The 17969-nt window shown below is 39.3% G+C and overlaps 2 protein-coding genes across 2 annotated transcripts; both read left to right on the top strand.

The window, feature by feature from the left end:
- The first annotated feature begins 1499 nt into the window (after positions 1-1499).
- On the top strand, positions 1500-4911 carry LOC143774714 (olfactory receptor 1500-like). The gene is made up of 2 exons (XM_077262479.1): positions 1500-1535; positions 3985-4911. Exons 1-2 carry the CDS (start codon positions 1500-1502, stop codon positions 4909-4911), a joined length of 963 nt encoding a protein of 320 aa, XP_077118594.1.
- Positions 4912-17036: 12125 nt separating this feature from the next.
- LOC143774713 (olfactory receptor 11L1-like) lies at positions 17037-17969 on the top strand. Its single transcript, XM_077262478.1, has one exon. The coding sequence runs from the start codon at positions 17037-17039 to the stop codon at positions 17967-17969; it is 933 nt and encodes a 310-aa protein (XP_077118593.1).

The raw sequence follows: 17969 nt of genomic DNA, 5'->3' as shown, positions 1-17969 counted from the left end.
GATCTCAGTTTGTTGTAAAAACAAATCCTATTAGACCTTAGAAATATTAAAAACTTGGGGCTAATACAACATTTTAGTGGTAAAAATGTAATTTATTCTTTTTTCATTGCTCAGTGGTATAAAACTCTGTGAGGCACATGTGGTGTGAATATGACCACTGCACCCCTGGATGAATTCATTGGGGAGTGTAGTTTGTAAAATCAGTTCACATATAGGGGTTTATGTTGTTCTGGCACCTCAGGGGCTTTGCCAATGTGACATGGCACCCTCAGCAAAATCTGAACTCCAATATGGCGCCTCTTCCATTCTGAGCTTTGTGCTGTGCCTCAAAAGTAGTATTCTCCCACATATGGGGCATCAGTGTACTCAGGAGAAATTGCACAACAAATTGTATGGTGCAATTTCTCCTGCTACCCTTTATGAAAATGCAATATTTTGGGGTAAATACATCTTTGTGGGGAAAATGTTATTGTTTTATTTTTATTGCTCAACATTCTAAACTTCTGTGAAGCACCTGAGGGTTCAATGTGCTCACCACACATGTAGATCAGTTCCTTGAGGGGTCTAGTTTCCAAAATGTGGTTATATGCAAGGGTTTTTCACTGTTTAGGCACATCAGTGGCTCTGCAAACACGACATGGCATCCACCAATTGTTCCAACAAATTTTGCATTCAGAAAGTCAAATGGCGCTTCTTCCCTTCCGAGCTCTGCCTTGCACCCAAACAGACATTTTTGACCTCATATTGGGGTATTGGCATGCACAGGAGAAATTACGCGACAAATGTTGTGGCCAATTTTTTCTTGTTTCCCTTGTCAAAATAAAAAACAATTTGGATCAGATGTAAATTTTTTGTAAAAAAAGTTAATTTTTTTTCCACATTTCAAAAATTCCTGTGAAGCACCTGAAGGGTTAATAAACTTCTTGAATGTGGTTTTGCGCACCTTGAAAGGTTCAGTTATTAAAATGGTGTTACTTTACTTTCACCTGTTGCAGCATTGCTCAATTGTTTACCCATTGCCACATATATATATATATATATATATATATATATATATTTTTTTATTTTTTTTTTTTTTTTTTTTTTTTTGCTGCTATCACATTGCACTTTATAGATACATCCAGAGGCACGATATATTTGTCTCTATTACCTGCGGCTGTGTTTTTACCTTCCTGAGTATTTTCATAAATATATACTTTTACCGATTGTGAGTGCCTTCTTTGTCACCTTGTACTAGTTAATAAAGGCATTGTATTTACATCCAATTCTTTATTGTCCTGTTATCCATCCATCTGACCTTGCCTCTGTTTCCTTCTCCCTTTGGTTTCTTTTGCTAATCTGAGTGGTTTCCCCATTCCCTTTCCATACCGACACCACTAATTATTGACAATGTTGATGCATATAACATTTCTGGTGTCTTTTGTTCCCTCGTTCATTTATGTTCAATAGTGCAATGCAAAAAATATTTGAGACTATAATGCAAGCAGTCATACAATCGCATGTTCACGTCCCCTAGATGGACAGAACATAATGAGGTATGTTTTTAAAAATATTAAAAAATATATATAAAAGTTAGAATTAACAAGCACAAGTTTGATATCCACTGAAGACGTAAGTTTTACCTCGATATGAACTCTGGAGTCCAAACCAAACAAATCATAGTGGGATTGCTGTACTTTTATTTCATTCCACTTGGACTTTATTTTTCATCATTTTTAGAATATCATCTGATGAAGTGAATGATGTCACTGAAAACTAAAACTCAAAATGGAAGATTGTGCTTATTTATTTGACCACGTTAATGGAAAAGCAAACAAAACAAGTTTTGGTTCTTAAAAGAAGGAGAAAAGCTTAAAGTGATTTTTTTTCCCCGTGATGAAGTCCGGCTCGACCATATTTTTCAGTCGTGTATATTTCATAATAATGGAATAGTGCTGTCTCCAGCATGGACATCTTATATTTTTAGGGTAATTGGGGTGTCCGTCGTACAAACGTTATCTGGTCCAAGTATCATTTGGTCAATGTGTTCCGCACATGAATCCATCATCAATTGCTCCTTAATCCTACTACTATTTCCTACCAATTAACCATTTCTTCCTGAAACATCTTTTGCTGGTCTTCCTAAATTATCTTATGGTAACTTTACAAATTGTATGTACTTTGGCGCTTAGTGAGCTTTTGGATACATTCAAGTCGTCAATTTGGTCCTTTATATCTGCGTATTTCCTCCTTATGTGTTTAGTTTAGTTGATTTAACCCCCCAGTGACCATCCTAAAATCGTTATACAGTATGTATCACAATCCAAGAGCCATTTTCTTTGTGTTCACCTATAAAGTCTTGTTTTTCAGGAAGATGAGTTGTACTGTTTATCATTTTGGGTCTCACGTAAAATATTGTGTAATTTAGGTATATTTTTAGTGAAAAAAATTGTTATTTGAACAATTATAAAACTCTTGATTTACAACAAAATTTGTTTTTGTTTAACAAATTTCAAAAGCCAAAATATCTTGTGTTTCCCTTAATATAGCTGTATGAGGGCTTGCTATTTTATAGAGAAGTTATAGTTTTTCTTTACTAACAATTTGGGGAAATTTTATATATATTTTATAAACTCACAAATCTGTGTTGAATATTTTTTAATTACAATAAGGGATCTCCTGATCACCTCCAGCACTATTGCGTTATGTATTAGGTCTTTAACAACCATGGAATCTATAGATGAGCCAATCTGTTAGTCATCTTTGTAGTTGGCCTCAAATTTTGCAAAACATTTAATTTTCTACCATTCAAATTTTTTTTGTGATTCACTTCTTGCGAACTCAGCAAAGTGTCAGTCAGGTTGCGTCCATATAGATGAATGTAATAAGCAAAATGGTTAACAAAAATACTTCACAGTATTATCTGTCCTGCCAAGACAGCCCTCTTTCTGTTAATCTGTGTCTCCTCCCATTTCTTTTGACAATCTTACCTTGGTTCATGGCTCCTGCAATTGAGTTGTGCCCAGATGTCGTGACATGCATTGTGACATGATGACATCATTTGGAAAAAGCAATAGCGCGATAGGGTTTTATCCCAATAGCAAAAGGAATCAGTAGAAGGGAATTTGCTCACCTCGAAAAGTTGTGTGACCACAACAACATGATAGTGAATGGTGTTGGCTGTTACAGACCTGCAAAATGGTCCAGAATAAATAAACAAGGAAAATGGTTTATTTCTTCACTGCCAAAAAGTCCAATAATGAGAGGCGGACATCATGGATGAACCAGGAGAAATTCAAGTTCAGTTACAGTTTCAACACATTTTGGAGCTCACATACTTCTTCTTCAGGACAAACTTCTTCTTGTTCCACAATCCACAATCTCCACTCTCATTATTAGACCTCTTGACAACACACAAAAAAAATATTCAGGACACACATTGCTTAATGCCTCGTCAGCACCTTAGGGGGAAGCACTTTGTAATATTGTGTCATCACAACATGTGTTGACATTAAGACATTGTGACATGTGAGACATACTCACTGCCGGAAACTCGGTACCAAGTGAAGATCATGGAATCCAATGTGAGAAGACGTGCAAGTACCAGACGATAAGCTGTGGCAGAGATGCTGGTGAGCGGTGAGGTGAATATTTTTTTCACTTTATATTAGTTACGCTTGATTTCTATAAAGACCACAGACATTATTAAGAAACACTTGAATTGCATGAAATGATGCAAACTGATTTTCTCCAACAAAATTTGTGCAATAAGCAAAATTGGAATCTCATCAGATTAGTTTTTCTCAAATTTTCATGAAAAAAATGAACTCATCATATAGGATAAAAACTGCAATGTTTATGGCTGTCAAAAGATGAATACATTTTTTTGTGTGCAGTTATTGTAAAGAAGTCATGCAAAAATTGTAAAATATTAAGCGCTGCCTTAATTATAATTTGTTTCTAGTTGATGAAATCTTATTGCTGATCATTTTCTTTTTATTCTAGGAGAATAACTTGACTGTGGTCAAAGAGTTTTTTCTCTTAGGCTTCCAAGGCAGTCAATGCTTCAGAATTTCCTTGTTCTGTCTTCTTCTGGTGGTTTACTGTGGGACAATCTGTGGGAACCTCCTGATCATCACCTTGGTGTCCACCAGCAAGAACCTCCACACTCCAATGTACTTCTTCATCTCACAACTGTCCATCAGTGACCTCTTGTTGACCACAAATATTGTCCCCAACATGCTTCACGTTCTACTAAATGAAGGGGCCACCATTTCTTTTGCTGGTTGCATCACTCAGTTTTGTTGTTTCGGAGCTATGGAAGCATCTGAATGTTTTCTTCTCACTGTGATGTCCTATGACAGATACGTGGCCATTTGTAACCCTCTTCGGTACACCTCTATTATGACAAGTGCATATTGTATGAAATTAACAATTATTTCTTGGTTACTTGGCTTTGCTATTACATTACTTGACACAATTTCAATATCTATTCTTTCATTTTGTGGATCAAATATCATTGACCATTTTTTCTGTGATATTCTTGCTTTGTTAGAAATTGCCAGTTCCGACACCTTCATGGTACAAATAGAGAGCTTTGTACTAAGCGTACCCGCCATCTTTATACCAACCTCAATAATCATCTTTTCTTATACTAATATTGTTCTTGTTATTCTAAGGATCCCATCCAATACTAGCAGACAGAAAGCCTTCTCCACCTGCAGCTCCCACCTCACTGTGGTCTCCATATTCTACTGGACAATATTCAGTGTCTATGTTGTCCCAACAAAGAATCAAACAATGACCATTAGTAAAGTCCTATCCTTGCTGTATACTGTATTTACTCCTATGATTAACCCTATAATATATAGTTTCAGAAATAAAGATATTAAGAAAGCAGCATGTAACATAATCCATCAATTTGTCACTTGACGTAAAATCCATGACCAACGTGTAAATCTGCAGCTGACTTTTATCTGCTCTCTAAATCGACAATGAATTAACAAATGGCATCTAACTGTGGGACTATGGAACAAACTGAACCTAGCTCTTTGTTTTAGACAGGTGCAATGAAGTGGATGACTGTCTTGTATCATTTGTAGTTTGTTTTTTGCTTTTTTTATTATTCAACCATTTTTACATTTTGTAAAATCTATTTCCTTATAAATTGGACTCTCTGCTGAGCATGGCTTTCTTGACATCTACTGTTGAAATAATTGGAATATGTTTAGCCCCAAATTTGTAGTTTTGATATGTGAACAACTATTTTCTTAAAACAATTCTAGAATTTTAAAGCGAATATGCCAACAGAATTTCACTTCTCAAATTCTTTATATGAATATAAAGGGCGCTTGCAGGTGACCGTATTTTCAGTCCAAGTGCAATCTGACCTCATTTTTAGGTCTTTGTGTTCAATTGTATCCAATTTGTCTTTTTTCCTCATCATTTCATGCTGTTCCAATGTGCATAAAGGAAATAAACATGTGTATAACAAAACATGTTGTTAAGGGTAGCGGAACGCACCTAATGAAAGTATATATTTTATTAGGATAGATGCGTTTGCTGCCCAAGGTCCACCGTGCAGGAGAACCTGCTGCTAGTAAATAGCAGAACTAATGGCAGTGTTAGCTAACTCTGTTACTTCACAGAGCAGCCGTGAACTCAAAGCACTGCGCCCTGTTAGACTCCACAGAGGCACAGGCTAACTGTCTAAACAAGAGCAGTCAGTGGTCTTGCACGCACACGAAACTCCTCGCCGGAGGTGCCAGCATTCTAGGGGCTTATTTCAGCTGGGTCCCTGAACACACTCATACAAGACCACACTGGCACAAAGTACATAAATGAAAGCAATACTAGCGCATGGTCGTGCGGCCATGCGAGCTTTATATAGCTGCAGCAAGTTAAAGACCTTCCTAGAAGGACCAATGAGAGGCTGCCATACCTGAGCATGTGACCCTAAATCTCCACTGAGAGATCTTGCCCTGGGCATGCTCAGTGTGTGCCATGCAGGACTTCGTGCTAGCACCTACAGGACCTTCCTGAAAGGACCAATTGTCTTAGCTGCAGTATCTGACCATGTGACCCTCGATCTCCACGGAGAGATCTTACTCAGGGCATGCTCAGAACGAGAAGAGCAGGACTTAGTCCCAGAAGCATCTGCTTGCCGCTGCCCAGCACTGACTTCAATGGCAGAAGCAGGAAAAGCAGCAGTAACTCTGTGTACAGAGTGGGACTGAGCAAGACACTGGGACCGATGTCTCTGCTGAGCAGGCTCCACTGCGGCAGGAGAAGAATGGGACACCGCAGCGGAGATGGACCGAGATTCCCCCTGTGCAGAGACGAGAACTCGACCCCTAACACATATAATTGCAATAATTGTCTGGGAGCAATACTTCTCTTTCTGGAACAATTTCGTGGTTGCCAACATTTTACCGTACAGCCTCAATGTAGCTTTTCTGTGGGTGTGTAATGCCATTTTGCAGTTTATCACTTTTTAGACACTTTTTAGACTTTTCTCACGTTAATAAAGTTTGTATACTTTAATCATTGGTTTTTGTGTACACATTCTTTTATATAATGCAATTTCATTGTACTGAACCCCCAACTTGTCCATGGTAGTTTCCTGGCACCCCATTATCCCTTATCATTTAGCTTGTTGATTTTCTCTTAGGAGGAATGCCATAACTATAGAAACAACATCCGCTTTTAGGTATTATTTTTCAACCTTACACTGTGTTCCAAATTATTATGCCCAAAGAGTTTAGGAGTGATAAGGTTAGAATTTTTTTGTTTGTCATTAAACTCATTGATGGTGATGTGTGTCAGGGCTCTTTATATCACTGAAAGCAATTGCAGATACCTGTGCACATTAGTTTGGCAGGTGTGTCCAAATAAAGGCAAGACTACTTAACGAGGCTGTTCCACATTATTAAGCAGCCTACATTTTTTTGCCAAAATGGGAAAGAAAAAGGATGTGTCGGCTGCTGAGAAGCAACAAATTGTGGAGTATTTAGGTCAAGGCATGACTACAATCAACATTGCCAAGACACTTCATCGTGATCATGGCACAATCAAGAAGTATGTAGCCAATTCCCAGCACACCCGTGTGCGTGCTGATAAGGAAAAATTGAGGACTCTTTCCAACAGGCAATTGCATAAGGTTAAAAGAGCAGCTGCAAAAATGCCTTGTCATAGCAGCAGACAAGTTTTTGAAGCTGCTGGTGCCTCTAACGTCCCCAGAACAACAAGATTCAGGGTCCTTCAGAGATGTGTAAGCCGTCCTGTCGACCACCTCTATCCACTGCACACAAGCAGAAACGGCTCCAGTGGGCCAAACGATACACGAAGACCGACTTCCAAACTGTTTTGTTCACCGATGAGTGCCGTGCAACGCTCGATGGTCCAGATGGATGGAGTGGAGGATGGCTGGTTGATGGACACCCCATAAAAACACGGCTAAGGCACCAACAAGGAGGAGGTGGAGTAATGTTTTGGGCTGGAATCATGGGGAGAGAGATTGTCGGCCCCTTTATGATCCCTGAAGGGGTAAAGATGAACTCCATAATCTATGTGGAGTTTCTAAAAACACTTCCTTCCATGGTTCAAGAGGAAGAACCGTGCTTTCCGCAGCAAGATCATTTTCATGCAAAATAATGCACCGTCTCATGTTGCAAAAAACACATCTGCATCTCTGGCTGCTATGGACATAAAAGAGGACAAACTTATGGTGTGGCCACCATCTTCCCCTGACCTCAACCCCATTGAGAACCTCTGGAGCATCATCAAAAGGAGTGTCTATGATGGCGGGAGGCAGTTCACATCTAAGCAACAGCTCTGGGAGGGGATTCTGTCCACATGCAAAACAATTGAAGCAGAAACCATCCAAAAACTGACCAATTCAATGGACGAGAGAGTTCAGAAGCTTCTTTCCAACAAGGGGTCCTATGTGCAAATGTAACATCACCTAGAATAAAGTTTTCACTTAAAAACTGTTTGATTTCATTTTGCTGATAATGCTTATAACTTCACAATTGACCATTTGTTTGTTCCAAATAAAAAAAACTCTGCTGTGCATAATAATTTGGCACATGCATTTTGAGTGTTTTTTTTTTTTTTAAAGATACTGTTTTCATAGGCAGTTTGTTCCAAAACATTGCAATTATACTAGAATAGTAGATGGCTGGAAAATAACAATGACTGCAATCCAGATAGGTAATTTACAGAAAATAGGAGGAAATATTATTTGCATAATAATTTGGAACACAGTGTATATTAGGAGAGCAATAGTTTTTTCATTTTTACCAGTGAACTAGTGAAGAGCGAGCGGGCTCGACACTGCTCAATTGTCGATCAACCATCTGGGTGCTCATGCATCCTTGTTGCTTGATTGAGTATAGCGGGTGCTCAAGATCATGCTTGGTTCCCCGTCCCTCATATATTGCAGCTTTTAGGCAGCCAAATAACACACAGGGATTGCCTGCCATGCACTTTATTGCTGCAGCCATGTTGTCTATTGGCATTACTGTAACTGGCTTGCCACATCGGGACATATATAAAACCCGATGATGGGATGCTCGGCAGAGTTGATGTAGGAAGGATAGCTTAGATTAGAGCAGGCATATAGGCAGGATGTAATTACTATTGAAGTAATTGTATACCATTGTGGCACCATTCAGGGCTACATACTGTCTTTTCTCTCGTAAAAATGCTGTTACCAGCTTTTTGTAAAAGAGAGAGTTTTGGATTAGATGCAAATAGGCAAGGATTACTGTCTAAGGCCGGTGTCACACTGGCGTTTTAAACGGCTGAGTGCAATGCGATAAAAAATTGCATTGCACTCGGACCAATGTCCAGCTATGGGGCAGCTCCCACCAGCTGACTTTTCGTTGGCCGTTTTCCTTGGTCCGAGACAATCACAGCATGCTGCGATTGTCTCGGACCGAGGAAAACTCTCGGCTCACTCGCACCCATATAAGCCTATGGGTGCAAGTGAGACAACGCTCATCACTAGGATATCATCTGAGTGATGTGCATTATAAGCGGACCCCAGCAATGGAGGAGATGGAGAAGTTCATTTCTCCGCCTCCTCCACAGCTGTGCTCCGATCTTCCCTGTGCGAGAGAATCGGAGCACAGACACATGACACTCGGCTCTTGGTCTGATGTGAGCAGGAACCGAGGGTCATTAGCATATTGCATCTGATGCTTTCACATTGGATACAATATACCAGTGTGAGTATTCTGGATGCAGCATATTTTCACAAAAATGTCAAAAATGCTGCATTGTACAGTACAAGCACAATGGTTGCAATTTCTAGAAATCCCATGCCCATTGTGTTTCTTTTTCAAAGAAATTACGTGCAGTGTGTGTTTCCGAGCTTCAACATGCCAATTCCTATTGCAGGAATGCTCAGTCTTCTCTGCAGAATTTCCCCATATACTTGAAATAGTTGCAGTAAATCTGCAGTTAAAAAATCACGTGTTGTAAGTGCGTTAATGCAGGTGTTTTATTTTTTTATAACCAGTCAAGGTAAAACAGACAGCTGCAGGCTTATAATATCAGGTTGGGATGGTCCCTTGGTTATTGGGCCTTTCACAGCCTAAAAATACAAGCCCGTAGCCACCCCAGAATTGGCTCATCACGTTAGAGGTACTAATTCTGGCACTTTGCCTGGCTTTTCCCACTTGCTCTGGTGCAGTAGTAATCGGGGTAATATTAGTTGGTGTTTCTTTTCAGCCATGAGTTGTGAAAAATCACAGCTTCTATCAACTCCTGGGGTTAGTAATGAAAAGGCGTCTATCAGACACCCCCATTACTAACCCGGTAATAAAAAATGAAAACACACACAAACATTTTTTATTTGAATAAAGACTTCCTCACACTATCCCTTGTTCACCAATTTATTTTAAAACATTCCATGCAGGTGTGAAGTAATCAAACTAATTGGAAGTAGTCCATAAAAGGATACCTTGAAGACATAAAACGACAGAAAAGAAAACAATACACACTTTCTCGTTGACCCAAAATGCTACCACGTAGGTCCGATGTTGTCCACGTTAACCGATTTTCTTCACAGGCACCAGGTAGTGATGACAATGATCACCTTCACTGCTGGGTCTTCATGAGCACAGATTTGAAATTGTTTTCAATCTGTGATCAATCATTAAAATAGAATTTTGGGGGCGCGCTATACTATAGTGGTAAAAAAATAAACTGCTGAATATGATAGTGAAAAGATTTAAATCTAATATCTTCAAACCCTTTACAACATATGATGCACATGTAAGCCATAGGTTGTGTCCCTGCCTTTGAAATGACCTTGCACGCCGAGCCTGCATCCTTCCCCACACATGACAGATGATTGAATAAGCCATTCTATGCCTCTAAGAGCCGTGGGTACAGCAGTGATGTGTCCGTGGCTGTTAGCTTGTTAAATCCCACTGTCAATCCCTGACAATGGGACTTAAAATGCATTGGGAATGCATCATTCTTCCCTCCAACAGGCACACCCATTACATGAAAGACATTAGGGGGTCTGCTGATTGCCCCTATGCCTGTCATTATGATCCTCCTGTGAATGATGGCTGGTGCTGGTGAACTGCTGTGCACGTCACAAGGGATCACAAGATCACAACTTCAAGTCCCCAAAAGGGACTTTTAACCCCTTCATGACTTTGGGATTTTCCATTTTTTTGTGTTCGTTTTTCGCTCCCCTCCTTCCCAGAGCGATAACTTTTTATTTTTCCGTCAATATGGCCATGTGATGGCTTAATTTTTGCGGGACGTATTGTACTTTTGAACGGCATCATTGGTTTTACCATGACGTGTACTAGAAAATGGGAAAAAAATTCCAAGAGCGGTGAAATTGCAAAACAAGTGCAATCCCATGCTTGTTTTTTGTTTGGATTTTTTGCTAGGTTGACTGAATGCTAAAACTAACCTGTCATTATGATTCTCCACATCATCTCGAGTTCATAGACACCAAACATCTCTAGGTTATTTTTCATTTAAGTGGTGAAAAAAAATTCCCAACTTTGTTAAAAAAAAATTAAAAATTGAGCTATTTTCCGATTCCCATAGCGTTTCCATTTTTTGTGATCTGGGGTCGGGTGAGGGCTTATTTTTTGTGTGCTGAGCTGGTGTTTTTAATGATACTATTTCCGTGCAGATACGTTCTTTTGATCGCCCGTTATTGCTTTTAAGTGCAATGTGTCAGCGACCAAAAAAACATAATTTTGTCGTTTCAAATTTTTTTCTCACTACGCCGTTTATCGATCAGGTTACTCCTTTCTTTTATTCATAGATTGAGCAATTCTGAATGCGGCGATACCAAATATGTGTATATTTTATTTTATTTTTATTGTTTTATTTTAAATGGGGTGAAAGGGGGGTGGTTTAAACTTTTATATTTTTTTACACATTTTTTTTACTTTTGCCATGCTTCAATAGCTTACATGGGAGCCTAGAAGCTGGCACAACTCAACCGCCTCTGCTACATAGCAGCGATCATCAGATCGCTCCTATGTAGCTTAATTACAGGCTTGCTATGAGCGCCGACCACAGGGTGACGCTCACAGCAGGCCGGCATCCGTAACTATAGAGGTCTCAAGGAGACCTCTGGTTACTATGCCGATGCATTGCTGACCCCGATCATGTGACGGGGGTCGGCGATTAATGCATTTCAGGCTGCATGGCCAGAAGCAGTAGTTAAATGCCGCTGTCAGTGTTTGACAGCGGCATTTAACTAGTTAATAGCAGTGGGTGAATCGCGATTTCACCCGCCGCTATTACGGGCACATGTCAGCTGTTCAAAACAGCGGACATGTCCCGGCTTTGATACACATGTCCCGGCTTTGATGCGGGATCACCGCCAGAGCCCACATCAAAGCAGGGGATCCGACCTTGGACGTACTATCCCGTCCGAGGTCAGAAAGGGGTTAAATAGAGTGAAAAGTAATAATAAATAAATTATAAAGTTAAATTAATTTTGTAATAAGAGGCAAACAAAACATTGTATCTACCCCCAAATGGTATAAGAAAATCAACTAGGTTCACAAAAGTCAAGCACTCAAACAGCAACATATCTCTAAAAATGTAAACATTATGGGCCTCGGAAAATGAGGACAAAAGCAAATATATTTTTTCATGCAAGTTTCTGAATTTTTCTTCACCAGTTTAATAAAAAAAAAAAAAAACCTCTTTGGTATCTGCGTACTTGTACTGACTTGGAGAATCATATTGCCACATCAGTTTTTATAGTAAATATAGTAAATAAACCCCCCAAAATACAATTGTGAAATTGCACTTTTTTTGCAATTTCACTGCAGTTAGAATTTCTTTCCCGTTTTCCTGTACATTTTGTGGTAGAATGATTGGGGTCAGTAAAACATACAACTCATCTCACAAAAAACAAGCCCCCATATGGCCGTATTGATGGAAAACTCGAAACGTTATGGCTCTTGGAAGCAGGGTAGCAAAAAAACAAAAATAAAAAAGTAGAAAATGGCCTGGAGGTGGTGAAGGGGTTAAAGTGATGAAGATCAGATCATGTGAATTAGTTATTGTGTTAATTAGATGATTAAATACATTTAAATGGAATTAAATTTCACTAAAATGTTATAAAAATCTGCATTCACCAAAATGGGAATTTTTAGTCATTCACTTCCGTTCAGATATTGCAAAATGGATGCTTTTTTTAGTAAAAGCCACCAAAGAAAAGACGACCAAAAGTTTTGACCTTTTAATATTCACTACACTCATAACCTCTCATCGCCATCCCCTCTCTGGTCTTCATTGCATCTTGTGAACCCCTCTGCTCTTGTAGAAATCCCTGGGCAGAGGGGTTATACAGAGACAGACTGCCGTATAACTCGCATGGGAATCGCATTGAACTGCGCGCACCAGCCGGCACCTCTCCTGGCCTGAGAGACAGTATGATGTACAGGTCCTTCTCAAAAAATTAGCATATAGTGTTAAATTTCATTATTTACCATAATGTAATGATTACAATTAAACTTTCATATACTATAGATTCATTATCCACCAACTGAAATTTGTCAGGTCTTTTATTGTTTTAATACTGATGATTTTGGCCTACAACTCCTGATAACCCAAAAAACCTGTCTCAATAAATTAGCATATCAAGAAAAGGTTCTCTAAATGACCTATTACCCTAATCTTCTGAATCAACTAATTAACTCTAAACACATGCAAAAGATACCTGAGGCTTTTAAAAACTCCCTGCCTGGTTCATTACTCAAAACCCCCATCATGGGTAAGACTAGCGACCTGACAGATGTCAAGAAGGCCATCATTGACACCCTCAAGCAAGAGGGTAAGACCCAGAAAGAAATTTCTCAACAAATAGGCTGTTCCCAGAGTGCTGTATCAAGGCACCTCAATGGTAAGTCTGTTGGAAGGAAACAATGTGGCAGAAAACGCTGTACAACGAGAAGAGGTGACCGGAACCTGAGGAAGCAGTGGACTGAGTCTGGTGTGGAAACATCCAGAGCCACCGTGCACAGGCGTGTGCAGGAAATGGGCTACAGGTGCCGCATTCCCCAGGTAAAGCCACTTTTGAACCATAAACAGCGGCAGAAGCGCCTGACCTGGGCTACAGAGAAGCAGCACTGGACTGTTGCTAAGTGGTCCCAAGTACTTTTTTCTGATGAAAGCAAATTTTGCATGTCATTCGGAAATCAAGGTGCCAGAGTCTGGAGGAAGACTGGGGAGAAGGAAATGCCAAAATGCCTGAAGTCCAGTGTCAAGTACCCACAGTCAGTGATGGTGTGGGGTGCCATGTCAGCTGCTGGTGTTGGTCCACTGTGTTTCATCAAGGGCAGGGTCAATGCAGCTAGCTATCAGGAGATTTTGGAGCACTTCATGCTTCCATCGGCTGAAATGCTTTATGGAGATGAAGATTTCATCTTTCAGCACGACCTGGCACCTGCTCACAGTGCCAAAACCACTGGTAAATGGTTTACTGACCATGGTATTACTGTGCTCAATTGGCCTGCCAACTCTCCTGACCTGAACCCCATAGAGAATCTGTGGGATATTGTGAAGAGAAAGTTGAGAGACGCAAGACCCAACACTCTGGATGAGCTTAAGGCCGCTATTGAAGCATCCTGGGCCTCCATAACATCTCAGCAGTGTCACAGGCTGATTGCCTCCATGCCACGCCGCATTGAAGCAGTCATTTCTGCCAAAGGATTCCCGACCAAGTATTGAGTGCATAACTGAACATTATTATTTGATGTTTTTTTTGTTTGGTATTAAAAAACACTTTTATTTGATTGGTCGGGTGAAATATGCTAATTTATTGAGACAGGTTTTTTGGGTTATCAGGAGTTGTATGCCAAAATCATCAGTATTAAAACAATAAAAGACCTGACAAATTTCAGTTGGTGGATAATGAATCTATAGTATATGAAAGTTTAATTGTAATCATTACATTATGGTAAATAATGAAATTTAACACTATATGCTAATTTTTTGAGAAGGACCTGTATATCGAAGCAGCCGTCAAGCTCAGGTCAGGAGAGCCGACAGCCAGTGCGAGGTCTACAATGCGATTCTCGCACGAGAGATACGGCAGTCTGTCTCTACCCTAAGCCATGACATCCAACTCTGGTGAAGCCCCGGGAAGATCTGCACATGCACGAACAAGTTAAAGTGATCACATAGTGTTGTCCTGACCTTACACGTCCTTGAATGGGTTTCAGTGTGAGCAGCGGGGATCAGAAGATGCGAAAAGAAGAAGCAGAGGGGCCATAAAAATGAGATCTTATGGAAGTATATTATATTTAATATTATCTGTAATCTCATGAGACCCCGGAGAGTGATAAGGGACATTATATTTGTGGAGAATAACTTATATAACCCATTATCTACCAATGTCCTTTTTTGGGACGCCTAATCTTTAGCTTCTAGCAACTAAGATTTTATAATTTTTATAATTAGGTCCAATTTTTTGTGTTGTGTTTGTAAAATGAATGTTTTCAAAATAGGAAATCATGTCATTGGCCTTTTTAATTGAATATTGAGACGCCCTTTTCAGAAAAATCCGTACTTGAAAACATTTTCACAATTCTGTTTCTGGTCCATTAGGACCCAAATCATTAACAATCTGTCATTAAAAAAAAAAATGAAAATTGCTAATTTGGTAAGTAATGGGGTAAAAATCCAAATTTCTTGGAAAAAAGTGCACAGAGATTTAAATCTGAATTTTGCCCAATCTGTTTATTGTTAACTAAACTTATTTATTAATATTATTTAATATATTGTAAAGATTCCAATTATTTTGAGGAATTGGGGGATTTTGAGGGATCCTCTAATGGATTTTGTGTTCTAGAGTCTTAAGATCTGGAAACATTTTCCTAATTCTAATTTAGTTTCATAAATCTTTAAAACCAATGTTAGAAAACAATGTGACTTTTCTCTTCAGAGACCATTAGTGAAATCTCCGATGATTTGTTGTGCTATTAATGTAATATTTCCTCTATAAATCAGAGGATCTTATGTCTGGTCTACTCTCATACAAGAATACATTATTTTCCTGCCCTACGCAGGCAGTTCGGGATCTCCATTCAATCCATAGCCAGCTGCGTTTCCTATTCAATATAAAGAGATTTTTGCTAATCTAAATTTCACTTTTAAAAGACATAATAGAATTGTGTTTCTTTCCTGCACAAATATTAATGAATGTTCATTAAAAAAAATAATAATATTTTCTTACTGTTTTCAAAAGCTTTGATAAATATTTTTTTTCCGCATGTTGTTGAAAAAAATAATTGTTTCATGACACTAATTTTTTTCTGATTTTGAACAACTATAGCCTGTAAACTATTTATTGACCTTTGTCAAATATGTGCTGCATTTTATGTATTTTTTCAGATGCCTGTTTTATATTTATATGATTTGTACTTGTAGTTTTAACAATGTTATATTTATTTTGCCACACAGTATTTCTATTATTTTGTTTTCTGTAGCAGCAGAACATTTTTGTCTGCATAAGGTAAGCAGAATAAAATCTATACACTCTTTTATTTTTATAAACTTTTAATTTATTTTTATTAAGGAGGAATAGTCATCATGTTGTTGCTACCAAATCTGAGAGCAGCGTAATGTGGAGACCTTGTTCCACTTACGGGGCTGTCTGCTGTAGGTATAATAAAATCATTGTTTTGTCAGCAGGAGATTATCACTAGAGGTCTAGTAAACCTGTTGCCATGTAGTCCTCCATAATCATGAGCTCTTGATAACTCTGCACCCAAAAATCCGGTTGATAGATTCCCTTTATATTATGGACTGGACTCTGTAATAGAACTCAAAAGAGATCCTATCATTAGTGTTGAGCATTCCGATACTGCAAGTATCGGGTATCGGCCGATATTTGCAGTATCGGAATTCCGATACCGAGATCCGATACTTTTGTGGTATCGGGAATCGGTATCGGAACCATATTAATGTGTAAAATAAAGAATTAAAATAATAAAAATGGATATACTCACCTCTCCGGAGGCCCCTGCATCTTACCGCTGTTAACCGGCAGCCTGCTTTGCTTAAAATGAGCGCGTTTAGGACCTTCCATGACGTCACGGCTTCTGATTGGTCGCGTGCCGCTCATGTGACCGCCACGCGACCAATCACAAGCCGCGACGTCATTCTCAGGCCCTAAACTCCTCATTCTAGGAATGGATGTCATGGATGTCCAAATATTACTATTTCCAGAGAACTTTAGAGAAGTCTTATTACTTACTAGTGATGAGCGAGTGTACTCATTGCTTGGGTTTCCTCAAGCATGCTCAGGTGGTCTCCGAGTATTTATGACTGCTCAGAGATTTTGTTTTCCTTGCCGCAGCTGGATGATTTGCGGCTACTAAACAGCTTGATTACATGTGGGGATTCCCTAGCAACCAGGTAACCCCCACATGTAATTAAGTCATAAATACTCGGAGACCACCCGAGCGTACTCTAGAAAACCCGAACAACGAGTATGCTCGCTCATCACTATTACTTTTTGTTTTATGTTCACTAGAAATTTCATCCTTCTGAAGATGCAGTCCAGCAATTCCAACACAGTGACTGAAATTGTGCTCTTAGGATTTCAGAATTTACGAGGCTTTAGGATTTTCTTCTTTCTCCTGCTTCTGATCATCTTCTGTGTGACTGTATGTGGGAACCTTCTCATCATTCTGGTGGTGTCCTCCAGCCGATCGCTCCACTCTCCCATGTACTTCTTCCTCACACAACTGTCTTCCTTGGACATATTACTGAGTACCACCATCGTACCCAACATGTTGCCTATCGTGTTATATGAGGGAAGATCTGTGTCTTTTATTGGCTGTTTGATACAATTTTACTTTTTTTCATACTCTGAGGCATTAGAGTGTCTTCTCTTGTCTGTGATGTCCTATGACCGGTATCAGGCCATCTGTCATCCTCTACACTACACATCAGTGATGACTCTCACATTTTGTGTAAAAGCCGTTCTCTCATGTTGGCTGATGATATCTGCCGTTATAGTGGTACTTTCAGTAACCATGAGTTATTTCCGGTTCTGTGGACTAAACGTCATTGACCATTTCTTCTGTGATTCAGATCCCATACTTGAACTTTCCTGCTCAGACACTTTCTTGATGAAAATAGAGAATATTATATTGGCTGCATCATTTGCATTGTCTCCGTTTATTGTAATTGTGGTCTCTTATGCCTATATTATCATCACCATACTGAAGATCCCATCTGTGACCGGACGGCAGAAGACCTTCTCCACCTGCAGCTCTCACCTGGCTGTGGTGTCTTTATATTACGGGTCACTTCTCAGTATCTATTTATTTCCAAATAAGCAAAATGTAAAGAAAACTCTCTCCCTGTTCTACACGGTTATAACCCCGCTCCTCAACCCTATGATATACAGTCTGAGTAACAGAGATATTAAGCAGGCATTTCAAAAGCTAAAAGAAAAATGTCTTCTGTCCTTCAAATGA

Source organism: Ranitomeya variabilis, chromosome 5 (genome assembly GCF_051348905.1).
Source record: "Ranitomeya variabilis isolate aRanVar5 chromosome 5, aRanVar5.hap1, whole genome shotgun sequence".
Classification (NCBI taxonomy): domain Eukaryota; kingdom Metazoa; phylum Chordata; class Amphibia; order Anura; family Dendrobatidae; genus Ranitomeya; species Ranitomeya variabilis.
This window is presented reverse-complemented; position numbering and strand designations above follow the sequence as displayed.